We start from the raw sequence: 17,933 nt of genomic DNA on the forward strand, positions 1-17,933 counted from the left end.
GCTATATATTTATTTATATGTATCATTTGTACCCTGCATAGTCACACTGTAAGTATTACACACATTTATAATATTTATACTCCTTTTTAATTTTAGCATGTGTCCAGGCTAAAATAGTACTTTATAGAATGACATCTGCATGGTGCTGTTCAACAATTCTAAACAGGTTTTACTTGGGAGTGCCTTAATCAATGAATATTGCATCTTAAAACTCAGCACCTGAGGCCATATCTCCACTTCAAGATGGTTGAAGTTAGGCTAAAATGCTAAGTTTTACTACAAAAAAAGAAAAATATTATTAAGGAACTAATAGATTATTTGGGAATTTCTGTCTTGGGCTCTATTGTGTTCTTTGCTTAATAAATAACATGCAAGTATAAACCAAGACAATAATTTTTTGCCATAAACAATGTGGAATCTATCTTTTCCCGTTGTAGATATTTAAGGCCCTTAAGCCTGGGTTTTGGCTGTCATATACTGTACCATGGTGCTCTCAGGAAGGCTGCTCTATGTGTATCCTAAATGGGAATGACAGTTCACTGGAGTTTTGCTTCTAAACTCCAATAAAGAAACCAGTCATCTGTTTGATCATGAAAACTCCCTGCCAATGAGGACATTTCCCTGGGCTCTTACCCTAAGCTGAAACAACTGTGTTGTGTTTGGCCCTTTGAAGATGTTGTAGCTGGAAACGTCAGGAGAATTACAGTGACAAAACATAACACAGGACTACGTTCCTAATGAGAAAAAGCCCCTTTCTATTATGAAAGTTGCTCATCATAAACAATGAATGATATCATTCCTGGGATGCTCAGAAGAGCTTTTCAGGGCTTGAAACAACTGGACAGTTCTCTTGGATTTTTTTCTTGTGAATTTTTCTCAGAATTGAACTTTAAGGAAATCTTAATATCTATCTGATTTTAAACACAAATCTCTTTCTGGCTTAGTTTCTTAAGTCATAGGCGGCATGATGGACTAACTGGTCACACAAAACTCTCTTGACAAGACTAGCTGGGCAGCAGAACACATTTTTTGTTTCCCACCTCTCATATCTTAATCATACTAACTTCTTCAAAAGATTTTCGTATCTTCATCACTGGTAAGCTCTTGTTTTGCAAGTGCAGGACCCATGTCTTACCTTCATTGAAGATATTAGTCCATTGTGAAAATAAAATATGCCTCAGAACAGTAGAGAAGTGTATTGTGCTTATTGTAAAGCTGTTTTTAATGAGTGGAGCAGTAAAAGATATGTTTAGTGTAAATTAGATTCAGATTCACTCTTTGTATATGTTTGAACATTTACACATAGGGAGAGTGAGTCTGCTTCTATTTGATATAAACCCATAAACTCTACAGTGGTACTTTATTTTCAGAGGATACATTATGAGGACAGCTAACCTTGCCCATCACAGCACATGCCCATGAGCAGATGGGGTTGGCTGAAGTTCAACTCCTGCCATCTATGACCACCTACAGCTGTCTTTTATGACTGACTGGATTTTAGACTACGTGTGCAGCGTTATGGGTTTAGAAAGCTGTTAGGAAATGCAGTCAGACAGCACCACATGACTACCCAAAGCAGATAACCATGAATGAATGCTGAAGAAGCACATGGGCTTCATGTATTTCATGCTCTGTGAAGGACCCTACCCATTCCCACCATCGGGGCAACAGGGTTTTAGTGCCTCTGTGAGCCAGGCTTTGCCTCAAGAGACAGAAAAACTGAGCCAGGGAAATTACTGGGAAACTGTGAATTATTAAGGATTGAATGAATAGGTGCATGTAAGGTGCATGTACTCACCACATCTTGCAAGGTATCTCAAAGCTTCCAGCTGCCCACTCTCAGCTGCCACAAATAAAGAAGTGATCCCATAGGCATTTGCTGACTCAATCTTGGCACCCCCTTTGACAAGGATATCCATGATCTCCAGGTCATTTCTGGAGACAGCCTCATGGAGAGCAGTCCAGCCTCGATTGCAGCGATGGTTGGTGTCTGCATTGTACTGCACCAGGAGTCTTGCAGCCTCTGCATTCTTGCGCTCACAAGCTGTTTTAGAAAAAAGGGAAGAGACTAGGACAGGATTTTGAAAATACTTTGAGTGTTGTGTATCCATTTCATGTAGCCCAAAGCAATATACGTACAAGTAGGCTACAGTAAGACCAAAGATCCATTTGGGTCTGTATGAGAGCAAAGGCTGCTGCCAAGTGATGCTGTCTGAGACTCAGAAAGGGTGAAGCCAGTCTTCAGGTGGACCTGGCTAAGTGTCCCGTGCAGGGGTTGTGCCAAATATGGTACTTGGGGGAATCCAGCCCAGCACATTGGTACCAACAGGAAACCACAGGGACACAGTGAGATGATAAGGTGCAGTAAGTAATTTATGAAGAACAAATATGTTACAGTAATCATGTGACCTGAACACTTTCTTCCCAAAATCTGTGCAAACTGACTCTTCAACTCACTGCCATGGACTGCAAATAAAGCTCCATGTAGACAAGGAAATAAAAAAAGCTCAAACCAACAGTTGTGTGAGTTGGTAGCACTTTCTCAATTTATAGTTCAATTTATAGTTCAGGACCATCTAAAGATAGTTTCTTAATAATTAATAGCATTTTGTTGATTTTTATTCTAACAATTTGTCCCATAGGTTTTTGAATCCCAAATCATGAGGCTTCCCATGTACCTTAATGGCAGGACTCCAAACTAAAGGTATGTAGGATGAGTAGCTACACTGAAAAGCCCCCATTACCATCTGTTGTGCAATGTACAGAGGAGAAGCACATTTCACAGCAGTTAGTTTTTTCTTTGAAATAATAGTGTCTTTTCTCACAGAGGTCCCACCTTCTGGTTTTGATTCTTCCCTTGCAATAGCTCTGTGGTGTTCTCCCCCATAAGAAGGTATCACTCATACACTGAAAGCAACTATGTAATTAGACCTTTGTGTAAATATCTACCCATAGCTCTGCAGAGTTTAATTTGCTTACATATGAGGAATAACTATTTTGTTATGATAGATTTTTTAACTCTTTTGTTGTTGTTGGAGTATGGTGTAGAAGATACTGCATTGAGGCTAGCCCACTCTTTCTAACAGTTCTTCTCTGGCTAAAAAGTGTTTTCATATCATTGTTGTGATTATTATAAGCAATACTACTACTACACTGCTACTGCTGCCACTGCTACTACTACTGCTACTACTGCTAATGTGTGCTTAATGCACAGCTGAACAGCTTTTCCCTAGTCAACTAAAAGCCAAAATTTTAAAACAAAAGCATTTAAAATGCAGCTGTAATGCTAGGCATCCAAAGTTGGAGGCAAGATTGCTGTTTTAGCTTGTAATACATGTTTTTAATGTTTTAGAGTACTAAGAAATGTTATGACAGGAGCAAAGGAGGTTGGATTTGAAGGTGTAAGAGGTCTCCTCTGAATGTTTGTGATATCATGGATATATTGCTAGGCTGCTAAAAGAAGAAAGGGTTCTCTCCAAACAGCAGCAAAGGGATATGTCAGTGTTAAATACTTTATCTGCCTCACTGAATTGTTTGTAATTGTATGACTCTCCCATAGCACACAGCCTGGCCTGACCCATGCAGTATATGAATCACTGGCATGTCTACAGTTACTGTACTTGCACATCTAACAGCTACTTAGGTCCTACTGTTTAGCAAAGCATGCACAGTCCTTCACTGCCCAGCTTTCTGTAAACTTGGGACATGGTGCAGAGAGCATGCTTAGGGCCCCACTGAGAATCTTGCCCCCCCACCCTCAACACCCCGTCACAGCCTGCACCCTACAGGGCAGCTGCCATTCCTGTCTCTGTTGAGGATGAGATAAAAGGCCATGGCATGGCAGGTCAGGTATGGGAGACAGAGGACTACTACAGGGAAGAGGAAAACAAGAGCTAATCATTGACTTTCAGCACCCCACCACAAGTGATCCTGCAGTTCTGCCTTGGGGGTGCTATAGGAGCTCGGCATCCCTGTGAGAGCAGCTCCTCACCTTTGTAGAGCGGCGTTTCTCTGGCCTTGTTGGAGATGTCGGGCTCAGCCCCAGCCTGCAGCAGGGTGAGCAGGCAGTCCAGGTTGCCCCGGCTGGTGGCCAGGTACAGAGCTGTCTCCTCATTGAGGGTGCGCTGGTCGATGGTGCCTGGGTACGCTGTGAAGGAATGGCGAGCCCAGAGTCATTGTGGCATGTAGTGCACAACTATCGGCAGCACCACCACCCTCCTAAATGCTTCAGGGTTTAAGGTTTTGCTGTTTATTCATTTCCATAAGCAATGTAAGTTAGGAGTATACTACAGTGTTACTATAACTCAAGTGGAGTATTGAAATCTATCTTCAGTTTAGATTGAAATGTTCGGCTTTGGCCACTAGTGATGCAGAAAGTTGTTGAGCAACTGCTCTTCAGCTGCAGTTCAAAAACAAACTACAGTAATTAACTTCAAGCACCAGCAAAGAGGTGCTGGGTTGGATGTACCCCCTGGGGAAAGTGGAATTATTCCTGTCAGCATGCAGCAGGCAAACAGCTCATAACAGGAGAGAGCTCAGCTTCAAGGCCTGAGCATGAGAAATCCAGGGCTTGGCAGAATTTATCCCATATCACTTTCTCCCAAATATCCTAGCTTTTAGAGGCTTCAGTCTGGAAACCTACTTTCCAAGAGAAGGTGAAATTAATATACAGGCAGGGAGGTTGGAAAGAAACTTCATACACAGCCCCAGGCTAGGATTGAAATACTGCTAATTTTGCCTTTTAGTTTATTCATGCTCTTCTTTTCCCTTTTGTAATGAGTTAGTTTTAACTTCACTGACCTTTTTGCAGCAGGCTCAGGCAGCCCACTTGGCCATAGTATGCAGCTTCATGGAGGGGTATCCAGCCATCCTTATTAGGTATAGAAAGGTTTTTTCCTGATTTCATCATGTTGCACACTGCTTTTTCATCTCCATCCCTGATTGCTGCCACTACAGGGTCAGTTTCCCTTTAAAACAAGATTAAGACTTGGTTATTGCTCCATTCATCACTGAGAAGCTTTCTGCAGCAACGTCACTGTTTTTTGCCAAACATAGTGAACCCCTGCAGCCTATATAGCATGTATTTGTACAGTGAGACCACCATAGGGCCTGTAAAGGTAAAATTTGTAGTCTCTAATTTTGTCACAGTTATCAGATCAGAGGAATCACTGTCTGGAGACACTGATCGCTCTCCTCAGAATGTAAGGAAACTAGGTAGGTGTACCTAATGTCTGACACAAACACTTATATTTTAGATGTTGGGAGTTGTGGAAGATTGGCTCTGACATTGCTCTATACACTGTGGAGTGTCCATGACTGTGATAATTGCATCACCTTGCTGTCTCATCTGGCATGGTGCTTCCATATGAAATCTTTTAAATAAGATCAACTTTGAAGAGAATTATCCTTGTTCATCCTTACAGAAATTTTTAGATTTGATTTGCAGGTGGATGTAACAGCAATTACCAATAAATCTTACTCTTGGATTTTTAAGATACTTATTTCCCCACACAATCCTGTTCTAAGAATTTAGCCAGTCCACTTATGAAGAAGGGAGAGCTCTAGTTAGAGCATGTAAACACTGGGGTGTTAGTCTTGGCTCTCCTTTCTTCATCCAGGGAGGACTGAAAAAAATCCACCTACCCAAATCCCTCTGCCAAGCATGCATTCCACACACTCTGGGCAGCAACCCATTTCTCTGAGCTCTCTGAGTGTTTGCAGAGCAGGGCTGACCTGGGCACACCAATCCTACTGCAGAGCAGCAGTGACAGCTCCTGTGAGCCTCCCCACACAGTGGGAGCCCCAACACTCACTGCCTGACAGCCACTTTTTTCCCCAGGTCAGCAGCACCTGAGCAGGACCTGTCACCCTCCTTCCACCCCATCTGAGGCTGCCAGTAGCATGGCAGAGGTCGGGAGCTGGGGAGCTTGTACCCTGCAGCCAAGGCAGGCAGGGCCCTTGCCCGTGGTGGGCAGCAGCTCTGCACATGCTGGTGCCTTCCAATGCTGGCATCTGCTTGGACTCCAGCTGAGCTGTGCTGGGACAAGGCAGCCACAGCTTTGTTACTGTGATGCACTAAATTACTAAGATTCAGCACAGCCAACACCATGAAGGAGGAAGCACTTTACCAGTTCTAATGGGGACTTGCAAAAAATGAACGTGGGCTGTAGTTTCAGGGACAGAAAACAAGAAGTTGCAGAAAGCACTGGAGCTGAACTAGCTCTGCAGAGAAAATCTAGTGGGCCTGAAGATAGAGAGACATGGGAGAGAGGTGTGTGTCTCAGATTATTAGCATTGCCAGGGCAGGAATGCAGCATGTGGTGGAGGTCATGCAGGCTAGTGATGATGGGAACAACCAGAAACTCCAGTTATGACAAGAAGGAAGTCTAAAATACCGCAACAGAATGAGATCAGAGACAGAAAAATATGGGCAGGTCAGCACAGGAGTCCTCACAAAGCAATATACCGGAGCAACCTCTGCACTTCGTGGGAGTTTCAGGAGCAGCACTGAACTCCATTGCCTTGTAGGGGCTGGACAGACCAACAGTCTGAAACTCACACAGGCTTCACTAAATTAAGTCTGCCCAAAGGCACACAATCTATGCCATAAACACTGATATTAGCGTTGAAAGAAGTCACCAAGCTGGTTTCCTGAGGATAAATTCAGGGCCAGAAATGGAACAGGTGATCTCAACCCTTGTGGCAGAGAATGGGAAAAGACACCATTTCCCAGGTAAAATAGTACTTGGTGCTACTTGCTCCTTCTCTATAGCTGGAAGCAGTGATTTCAAGACAGTAGGGTCACAAAAATAGCAACACTGGAATGAGGAGAGATATGAGACACAAGAGCAGGCATTTTTCCTGAGAAGATAACAACTAGAACAGGCAGCTGCTGTCCTGGCCACAGCCCTCCCAGGAGGAATTGACTGACCTTCTGGTAACTGCTGGCCAGATGTCCCAGGGACACTGCTGTATCTCCAAACCGCTTACAGCACCCTGGAGACTAAACCTAAGATTCCTAATTGTGTACCTGTAATAGATTTTTGTACAGGTGTTTCAAATTGAGCATTTTGTTGAAGTCTGCTGACAGCAACTATTGGCATTTTTGGCTGGGAGAGGAGGCGGAGGTGGGGGATCTTCATCTTTCAACACCTCTGGCACAAGGCTGCTGAAACCATCTGTTGTTCTCTGCAAAGGCTCATGTTACACATGTAGGGCTGTGACCTCAGCATTTGGGCACATGATATAATTACTGGTGCCTAATGAATTACTGCATGCCAGGTGGGCCATGGCAGGAGTCTGCACATGGGCTGGCTCACAGCAAATGCAAGGTAAATCACATTATCTGAGACCTCGGGGAAGCAGGAGGGTACCTTGGATCTGTGCTGGGCTTAAAAATGTGTGAAGAATCAGTTACTATTCTGCTTAAGCCCTCAGATGTTGAATGAAGCAAACTTCTGTCGGGTTCCTTGACCTTAAATGATTCCTGAGTAAGATGAGGGGGTTTGCTGGACCAGGCTGCGCACACTTTAGCCAAGAAAATTCCAGATCAGAACAGAAGGTTTAATGAATCTCCATGTGAAATCATTGTTTTCTGCTTGACTTATAGTTGGCTGTTTCAAAAACCTACCACATTCTGCTGCCTGGATTTCATCAGATATAGAAAATACAAGTATTAAAACTATGGAGGAAGTCTGAAAATATGATGAAATCTTAACTTTATAAGCAGCTCAATAGAATCACTGCATTTCAAAGACCAGTAGGCAAGATAATAAATACCCCTTGCAGATGAGATGTATGGTGCGGTCCTGAGTGCTCAAGAAGAGGTTCAGTGGAGCATGGAAAGGTTCAAGAAGCTCCTTCTTTTCCTGACAGCCTGGAGAGATGCAGGCAGGATGATGGAACACCACTTCCCCAGGTGAAGCCAAATATCATCCCTGCCTGGCTCTGAGACTAGGGCTATGAAAATGCCAGTCATGCCATCATGCTCTCCTAGGACTTCCCAGATATATTTTTGCTCTCCCTGGCAGCAGAGGAGGGCTGGTTTATCATCCTTCATGTATATTGAACTCTATGCAGCTACCTGGTGGAGAAGAACAGTCTGCCCTCAAGTCCCCTACTGCATCAGAGGCATGCAAGGAGTGCAGAGCACCTAGTGAGAGGATGTGATTTCAGTGTGTGGCCAAGGGAAGCTGGCAGGTGACAGGGATAAGGCAGGAGGTTTTCACAATGTCAGGGAGTGCCATGCCAGGGGAGGGCCAGGAACAGAGTCTGGATCAGCCAGAATGCAGGAGGAGATGGGGGAGATGGAGGAGATGTGTGAAAGGTGAAAGGAAGAAGAATGGTGGAATGGTAGTCACCTTCCACCTGTGCATCCAGGGAGGGGCATTAAACAAAATTTAAACTGGGTAGATAGAAAAGGTGGGGAGTTTCTTTTCTGCAGGACACAGGGAAGTGCTGGCTGTAACGCTTTACTCTTGTCATTTGGTAGCTAAGGGCAGGTGCATGTATGTATTCTGCACTACAGAGAGTTGTAATAAACCCATCGTGGTCCACACATTTCCACTACACACAGGCACTGGCAGAGCTTGGGCCACTGTCTGCTTTTCTCATCCATGACTGTGTTCAACTAAGCTTATTTGCAGCCTCTGCCAACAGCAAAACATGGCCAGGAGGATCAGTCAGTCAAGAGTTTCCTCCTTGGACAAGTAAGCCCTCCTCAGTGTGACTGGACAGCACAGGTATGGCTGGGAACAGGCATGGCATCTTGGGAGCATTTATGAAATACTTATTGGAAGGACTGGACTTTCTCTCCTTGTTTATATACAGTGATACATTTTCCTCCTACTTTTCCCCAATGCTGCACCCTGAACTCAATACCAATGCAATTACTGTCAGCACCTGCCTGCCTCATCTATCCTGTTGATAAGTGAGGCAGCCTGTATAAATAAACCACAGTGCAGTCATCCCTGCCCTGTTTTCCTTGTCACCTCAGACCTTCTGACTGACCCAGAGTCCCCAGGACATGAGCACTGTGAGGATGGAGAGAGATGAAGAGGGAGAAGAGAATTTGAGGTGGGTCACTTGAAAGAGCACGAGCATGGCCTGGGGCAGCAGGGAGGTTGGAAGGAAGAACAGGAGTGCAGCCAGGGTGAGGTGCAGATGTCAGTGAGACCTCCTCCAGATGAACACCACATTTCCCCCCACCAGGCACCGTCACCACCCAGAAGACATGTCTCAGGGAGCAAGGGGGCAGCAAGGCTTGTTTTGACTGCAGGGGAAAGCGGGAGAGGGAGAGGGAGACACTTACACGGCCTGGGATGTGCTGAACAGGCTGCTGTCGTACCTTCGCCTGAGCCCCCAGGCTGCCCCCGAGCTGGATGGCTGAGCACGGCCTGTCTGCTGGGCTGCCAGTCTGGAGTGGCGATGACATGAATGGAATAAGGAGAAATACTCCGAATAGGAGAAACAGGTCATGCTGAGGCAGGAACAGAGACACACATCCACAGAGACGAGCGAGCGAGCCTGCCGGTCAGGGCTTTGAATAAAAGCAGATGGCCACGGCTTGCTCTGCTCTGGATTCAGCTGCTCACTCGGCTCGAGTTTATTTTTGGCCCTCTGAGGAAGCGTCAGGGGATTCAAATGACCATATAAGACAACAGTGTGGTTAACCCTACCACCACCACCACACAGGAAACAGGCACAAAGCGAGGTGAGGTGACGTTCATCACCTCCACGGGGCCATGCAAACACATCAGAAGTGGGGGCAGAGGAGGACCCAGAGCCACTGGATGTCAGCTCCATTTCCATCTCTGCTCTCCCAGGTGGCAGGAGGATCAGCAATGCTACAGATTTGGTGCTATGAGCTCTAAAGGTTTTCCCTCTGGTGAGAGGTTGAACCCTGCTGGGCTGAGGCAGGAGAGGTTAATGCACAGAACTGCTAATGCTGCTTTTTCCCAGAATAGCAGGTGTTTGAAGGACCTTCAACAAGGACAGGAGCAAGTGGCCAGGGAAGCCCTTATTCTCCCCTGCATCACGTCTCTGCAGGAGAGCTGACTGTATAGGTGCACAGTAATCACACTGAGAAAGCACAGCCTTTGGTGAGAGCAGGTGGCTGCACAGCATCCTGATTCCACAGCTATGCACATCTTGCTGCTCATCTAATTGTCCCCAGTTTCCCAGCCTTGGAAACCAAACAACCACAGGGGTAATGAGCAAGGTATCGGAGGGTGGTGGAGTTATGAAAAAGGAGGAGGAACAGAGCTTCAGTCACTCTCAGTTGATTAAAAAAAGGAAATCTAAAGTAACTTAAAACATTAAAAGGGTATTTTTTCCTTGCTTTGGAGGTGACTTGGAAATCTATTCCCATCTCCCTTGAGAAATCTAAGTTTTATGAAATGAAAGGGGAACAATATCTGGGTCTGAAACTGTCAGCAGGTCTCTGTGACCACAGCTCAGAATTGCAGGAGAGGTGGGTGCTGCCACGATTTGGTGTCTGGAGTTGCTCTTGCTTAAGAGTGGCATGCTTGAAGTCAGACTGATCTGAAATAACTTCATCCTTTAAGAACTGAAATATTTAACAAGTAGTCAGGTCTCATTGTTTTATGTACATGTTTTTTGTGTCTCTCTTATGTTTTCCCATAACAAATGCTTTGCTCCCTCTCAAACCTAAGCTTGACATACAGAGAGGGAAAAGAGCAGCTGGCCTTGGGAGGGCTTCTGTTGTTCAGGAAAGCTTGTGGCTGTGCCCCCCCTTTTTTTTGTTTTATTTGTTGCTTAAAACAGACAACACCAAGCAAATCCTCCCCTCCCTGCGAGCACGTAAATTGGTGACCTCATTGGGTTTATAGCAGACTCCAGCTCTGACACTAATGACAGACTCGCAGAGGAGCTGCCTGGCAGAGCTAATTAGAGAGCACGTGCACTGACAGGGAGCTGCTTTCCCTCCTGGGCAGGGCTCTCTGGGGGGAACAGCGGGGGCTGGCAGTGCCTTACCTTTGCCAGGGGTAGATGCGGTAGGGAGGGTTGTGTGGGCTGGCACGGCTTGGGGTGCCCACCTCACTAGCACGGGCCATCAGCGACTTCTGGGGGCTCTGGGCTGCTGGCTGACCTGCTGTGTCCTCTTCCAAGCTCTGCTGGATGGCCATCTTTATAAGCTCATCTTCACTCAGGCTACTGTACAGACTGTACTCCTCGCAGCCTATCGTTTGTCTTTGAGTATTTGCTGCTGTCGTAGCCATTTTTATAATTCTTTGCTTCCCTGCAAAAGGAAATTGTGAGCATCAAAATCTGGAAAATGAAAAAAATCAACTATCTTGTACTGTCGTTCGGGTCTGCCTCTTAATTAGGCTGACCAAAAAACTCTTCAGAAATCCTTCACCAGGGAAAGAACATTATCAGCTAAAATCCGCATATAAACTTAATGAACTAACTCTTTTCAATTACAAAGAAATAACTGGTTTATCTGGTGTTTAGAAAAGAGGGAGTTGTTGCAAGCAAAGCAAGTTTTTATCTGCTTATTCTGGTTACCCCATCTCAAGAGAAAAATAGGTAAAGGAAATCCCCTTAAGATTAAAGCGACAGATTTTTGAATTTTATTTAGGAGAAGACCAAGTGATATTTCTTTTTGTTAATTTTATTTCTTGCTGTAATTGCAGGAAATTAAGGGAAGAGGTTTGTCTCTTTGCTGGTTTTCTGTGAGGACAGGTTCTCCACCATGAAATGCAAAGAGGCTTTGTAATTTTTTCCACCTTATCTGGAGATCTCTCAAGCAACATGCAAAGCTATGCTTTGAAGTGACTGTTTCACTCAGTGAGGAGAGCAACACCACAGTGGTCTGTTTCACTTCTGATTTTTTGCCTTTTCACAGAACGAAGTTCAAGGTCATGAGTGAGATGGAAATGAGAGAAGGGAGAAACATTTGGCACACTCAGCAATCACAGAATGACTGTGAACCACCACTGCAGGACTCTAAAAGGCAAAGACAATTCAAAATACAGCAGAATTTTCAGTAGTGATAGGGAAGTACTGATGCCGTGAATAGTACAATGCTCTAGCAGGATCTCATTCAGATGCCAGAGAGAACTCTGGCCATCAGTGTTTAAGACCTAAGGATTGATTTCATGGGAGGAGGTCAAAAAGCTTGCCTCTTTTGAGAAGATAATAGCCACTGTGGAATAGGTTTGATTTTATAAGTGCTGAGCAAGAACTTTGTAAAACAGTGGGGAGGGAGCACTAGGGTGGGGAGCACTGGGGTGGGGAGCGATGGGAACAGGCTGCTCAGGAGGACATTGAGGTGACAGGGGTGGACAGGGACCCAGCAGGACAGGACTGTGGGGACATGTCCCCAGGTGCAGAGAGGTGAGAGGCTGCCTGAGTGTAGCAGTGGAGTTACTGAGAAAGCTGCCTGCCCCCACCCTGTGGCCGCCAGCCCCTGTCCCGTCAGTGCCACAGCAGGGTTGGTCTCCAGCTCCACACAGCCCTGCTCTGGCCAGGATCAGCTCCTGCTGATCTGAGCCAGCCAGCAGAGCCATCAGCATGGGGGCAGCAGAACCACCCACCCAGCTTCCCAGTGCTCAGGAGCTGCCTCAGCAGGAGCCTCAGGGGTGCTGTCAGCTCCTTTTCCTCATACAGCTGCTCTCTCCACCAAGTGCCCAGCTCAGCCTGGTGTCCCGGGCACTCACACCAGCACCAATGGCAGAGGGATCTAGCAGTCCACAAGTCTCACACCAGGGAAGTGCCCTGCTGCAGCAGCCCTTGCTGCTGTGTGCACACCCAAGAGACAGTACTGACCTGGAAGAAATGGCAGCTCCCCAAATACAGTTTGAAGAAATTGCAAGAGCTTGAATCAATTAATCAGGTAATCAAGTAATTTAAAATGTTGGATTTAGGCTTTTCACTTCAGACATGGTGATATCTCCCACATAAACAGCCATCTCAGGCTCTAAGCCCACTCCAGAAGATGTGGGAAGACTTCAGGGTAAAGGGAAGCCCAGCAGATTTCAGATTGACATTATGACTTTTAACAACAAAAGATATATTTTACAGTCATGAAAAATGCCAAAATAAAACCTTCAATTGCTGTAAATAATGCAACCCAATTTTGGTGGTTTCTCTCTCTCTCTTTTTTTTTTTTTCTTTTTTTCTTTTTTTTTTTCTTTCTTGTATTTTCATCCACATCTCTCATGGCTGCTGTTGCTTCCCTTCTGCAGTCAGTGCCTCAGCTCTGCTGACCTTTGCTGTCCCAAAGATCCAAGCCCAGCTCTTGTCCCAGATCCAAGCACAGTAGCTGATATCCTCCCTGTGCCCCCACTGCTCCGGTACCTGCCTTTGGCTGCTCTCCAGGCAGCAGCTGGCCAGGAACCATGACACAGCTTTGTGTGTCCAGCAGCTCCTGCTGCTGTTGGGCTGGCTCAGCCCCTGGCACGCTGGGCAGTACTTACACAGTCCTCAGCCTGGGAACTCAGGTAGTGACTGGTGAGCTGCAGGCGTGCGGAACCCGCCGGCTGGAGCTGGAAGGAACATCCAGCAGTCGTCTGCAGCATCCAGCACTGCAATGCCTGAATGTAGGGACTTGGCCCCAGTGGTGACTCAGACACCCAAACAAAGCTGTCAGCAGGGAGGGCAGGATCTTAAGCTCCTAATGGAGGTGATGCACAATGAATCCTTGGAGAAGGCAAGAGTGGAGATGAAACTGCTCCTCTCTGAGGGCAACCTGCACCAGTGCAGGCTGGGACACAGATCCCTCCTCTGTATCCTCCCCAGTCCCATTGCCAGCGTCCTTATGGCAGTGAATCCATCGCTGCTGTGCTTCTGAGCTGGGTGTTTCAATGCCTTCTGTGGGAGCCTGGGCTTTAAGGACTATACAGAAGACCTCTGCTAACACAACTCCACACCCTGGCTCAGAGGGGATAACTGATATAGCTGCTTCACCATATTGCAAATGGATCTAGGTATAAAGGCCGCTTCTGGACCTTCTTCCCCTCCCTCCTTTTTGTTTCACACATTCTTAAGGCAAAGGGAGCAAAAGGGAAGATTTCAAATTTGTGGAGATCACTCCTATTTCATCCTCTTACCTTTTGTAGGGGTTAACTGGGTCCAACCCACTCACGGAGAAAAGGGAGAACCTCTCCTGCATGTTGGTGAGCCTTGCTAATCTAAATATTTTGACAGGAGTTCCATAGAGTGCAGAAACAACAGTGTTGGCTACAGCTCCCATCACTGACTCATCCTGCAGGGAGAAACTTCATAGGGCTCAAAATAGAGAAAGCTTTCGGTTCTGCTCATTGCACTGCACGAACGTGATGGAGGTGTGGGGGTCACATCCTGGGCTGCAGGAGCTTTTGGGTCCTTACTGAGAGCCAGGGACCAGCCTTGGCTGCCCTGAGCCCCTGCAGAGAGTGTTCTAGTTGGGCTTGAAGCTGTCCCTGCGTCCCCCTGCTGTCTCCACTTGCTCAGACAAGTGTGTGTGAAGTTTGCGTGTGTGCTGTGACTGATTCGGCAGGAGGCAGGGCACATGCCTTCTTCCCGGCAGCTCCCTGCAGAGTGGGGCACAGCAGAGCCACCACCCTCCCTTTCCACCTGAGGATGCTTTTGTTTGAAGCTGCAGGAGCACCGGACAGGGGCACTGGTCTGAGATGTGTCTGTAAGGAGCCGCAGTGAGACAGCTGAGCTGCAATAGCAGGCTGAGCACATGCCCTTGGCTGGAGGCTAATGCAGCACAGCCTGATTCAGTTTACCCTTCTTCCCCCGAGGCCAAACTCAGTGGCATCACCTGGCAGTGCCCTGGCTCAGCTGACACAGCAGGGCTAAGTTTACCCCATCTGAGGCCATCAGTGAACTGCCAAACACAGGCTTATAAAAGCTCACTAGACTAATGTGCTATAAGCTAAATATTTTCCACCTTCTGTAATGTAGGTGTGAAAAAAATCAATCTTTGTTGCTAGAAATATTTGAACAAGTCTGGATAATAAGATCTGGCCAAGGTGGTCTTTCTAAATGCAGCTTGAATCTACTCCCTTGCTCTAAGCCAGCTTACTGTAGGTTTAAATTATTGGAATTAGATTTAGAAGTTAAATACTGCATTTATTCTTCATCCTGACTTAAGGTTTTGAGGGAATGTTTTAACTGTTCTCTGCATTTCTCTGGCAGCCCAAGAGCCCATCCTCACACACAGGTAGCACACAGCATCTACTGGGACAGCAGAACCTGATTTTTAAAGCTGTGGGTATAGGGCCAATATTATTTCTTAGAGAGTGCTTTGCTCTGGTGGCTTCACTAGTGATCTCTCTTGACAGAGGCATGTCTTGGGATTCTGCTGTCAGTGCTGCCATTTAGTAGGTCAGTCTGACAAGATCTGGAATCTAAACTTACCACCATTTCCACACAGAGTCTGATCCTGATTTTAATTTTGCCATCCTGATTTCAGTGAGAGTTTGTTAATTCAGGTATGTAATCAGGCCATACAGAAACAACTTGGATGCATCCAGTGACCAGAAGGTAAAGTTGGAAATAAAATACTTGTGCAAGGACCATGCTGCAACATTCTAAACTGTGAGCAGCTGTACCTGGTAGATCTCTGAAACCCAAGGTACTACCCACAAGAGGGACTACTAGTTATCACCTACATGATGGCAAAAGCCAGAGACAAACACAATTGGGTTGCTATTATATTCGGACTACAAGCTCTGTCAACATACTGCTTAGGAGAATGGGCCTCTGATCCCTGATGCAACATAAATAAACAAGGATTACGGCTGGCTTTGAACATGCAGAACCGTGCAATTCAATACCATTAGCATTTGAAACAACTGGTCCCTGTTGATAGCACTTCTTTAAAGAAAAGCTTAGCGAGGCTGCCTGTCTCCCCTCAATGGAACCCAGGCAGCAGAATTAGCAGAATTACTTATTTCTGTCAGAGAAGGATGGCAGATGAGTGACAAGGTCATTAGGGGAACAGAGCCAGACTTTGGCTGCCTTTGCGCTGAGTTTATTCCAGTCAGCTGGTAACTGAATACAGAACCTTGTTATTTATGGCTCAGGGTGCAATAAACCACATTTGTGAAAACACAACCAAGTCTTTGGAGGCTGCAAAAGAGAGAGGGAAGATGAGCAGCTTCATCAGTTTGCCTTTTGCAAGGCGTGGTTGAGCTCCTGCTTCTGCAAATCCGTGTTTGCCTTTTCACGTGTTTGTCTTTACTTCTGAAAGCAGCAGGAGCACACGGGGGAAGGCAAACAGGGCTGGATGTCTTCACAGCAAACTGAGCCTCTACTTCAGCTCTTACTGTGGCACCTTTCAGGACAGAGCCTCCCTGGGCGATGGAAACCAGACCAACTTTCAGCACTTAAAGAACTTACATTTTTGCTGTATTTTAGGTCAGTTTCCTGATAAATCTTTGCAGTTTTCCAAGGGTTGGATAACTGTTACAAGGAAGCAAATGGGTTTTTTTTAGAAACAGAAAGATTTCAGTGCCCGTCAGATCTACCAGAGCTGAGACATCAGAAGGATGACACCTCATGCTGTCCTGCTGCAGCAACAAGCAAGGATTCTTTATAGTGACAGCTTATGCAGACCACTCAAGTTCTAGCCCAGTGCTGAAGGAGCAAAGCCAGGCTTCCCGAAGGAATCCTCTGAGCAAACAAATCCCCTTGTTCAGCCCCAGCTGTCAAAACAGGTCACCTATCAGAATGGCATATGCCCTGATGCCACCGAATCATGATTCTGCACAAATTCTTAACTGAAGATCATACACCTGCAAGCTTTTATTTTTTTTCAGAACATATTAATTCACACAGAAATCAGTGCAATATTAGCTTCATGTCAAACCAACTAGAAATGTAGAAATTAAAGAAATTATTTGCTGATGTAATTTTTCTCCTTCACTCTGTGCCTTGCATGCTACATTCCACCTTAGTATGTTGTAGCTACAGCATTGATTTCTGAGCAAGATATTCTAGGGACAAAGATACAGGCACCACCTTTGAGTAAAAGAAAGATAAGGAATGACAGAGCTACTGTTCTGTTTAACACCAGACATTGTATTATGGCATATTTTAAAAAAACCCAACCAACCAAACAACCAAAACAAAGCCCAAAACAAACCAAAGCAAATCACAAAGCTCCCAAGACTGTTCGGGTGTTAGGTTACAAACTGCTGTAGGAATAAATATTTGCATAGACATAATGAACTGAGAGATTGAAAGTACTAAATAAGTTCAAAACATGCATATTTGCATTACCTTTTTGTTCTGAAATAAAAGGGTAGTAATAGTGTTGCAGTGGGTTATCTCCTTGGTTAAGTCTTAATTCAGAAAATCCTCGCTGGTATTTGTCTCCCTGCTTTGCCTGGATGTTTCGATCAACTGCCGGACAGCTTTGAAACACGCTCGCTTTGAAGCCTGGAGTTTATTTCTGGATCACCCCATGATCAGCGAATACAAGCCAAAATATAAGTTGTTCCCAATCTCAGATTTCCTGTTTGAAGATGCACAGCAGAAACTTGTACCAATCCTAAAGTTCTTCTTTGTTGCATTATCTGAAGAACTTCACTTCATCCACATCCTGTAGCTAAATGACACAAAATCTGACCTTTCTATTACATCATTATTTATTGTCCCTGACAAGTAGACCATATATGGATATGTTTCTGGAACCTAAAGAAGAAAAAAAACCTGCCATATAATCTTGAATATGCTGTCCTGGAGAGTTTAATTTGCTTGGGGAGAAGTGACCTCTATTTATTTTTGTTTTAGCTGATGCTTATTAAACGAAACAACCAAACATTACATGGGTATTTACTGATGTCTTGGAGCTGTTCATACATTTTTAAGGCTGCAAGTTGGAGACTTCAGGATTCCAAAAGATGACAACAGCACTTGTGAACCCATTCCAAGTATTTATAAGAGCTTACTAGTGGAAAAGGACTGCTCTCATA

General features: G+C 45.5%; 1 protein-coding gene across 2 annotated transcripts in view; it reads right to left on the bottom strand.

Moving 5' to 3' along the window:
* ASB2 (ankyrin repeat and SOCS box containing 2) overlaps window positions 1–17,371 on the bottom strand; it is a 30,052-nt gene extending 12,681 nt beyond the window's left edge. Inside the window, exons 1-6 of one of the 2 annotated variants that reach the window (XM_066321817.1) lie at window positions 17,239–17,371; window positions 10,996–11,260; window positions 9,311–9,415; window positions 4,801–4,967; window positions 3,992–4,147; window positions 1,799–2,044 (exon numbers count right to left, since the gene is read on the bottom strand). In XM_066321817.1, coding sequence (XP_066177914.1) covers window positions 1,799–2,044; window positions 3,992–4,147; window positions 4,801–4,967; window positions 9,311–9,415; window positions 10,996–11,240 — 919 coding nt within the window. In that variant the 5' untranslated portion in view covers window positions 11,241–11,260; window positions 17,239–17,371. The remainder of the gene's footprint in view (window positions 1–1,798; window positions 2,045–3,991; window positions 4,148–4,800; window positions 4,968–9,310; window positions 9,416–10,995; window positions 11,261–17,238) is intronic. The other variant, XM_066321818.1, reaches the window with a different exon arrangement.
* Between the last annotated feature and the right edge of the window lie 562 nt (window positions 17,372–17,933).

Source organism: Sylvia atricapilla, chromosome 6, assembly GCF_009819655.1.
Source record: "Sylvia atricapilla isolate bSylAtr1 chromosome 6, bSylAtr1.pri, whole genome shotgun sequence".
In the NCBI taxonomy this organism is placed as follows: Eukaryota; Metazoa; Chordata; class Aves; order Passeriformes; family Sylviidae; genus Sylvia; species Sylvia atricapilla.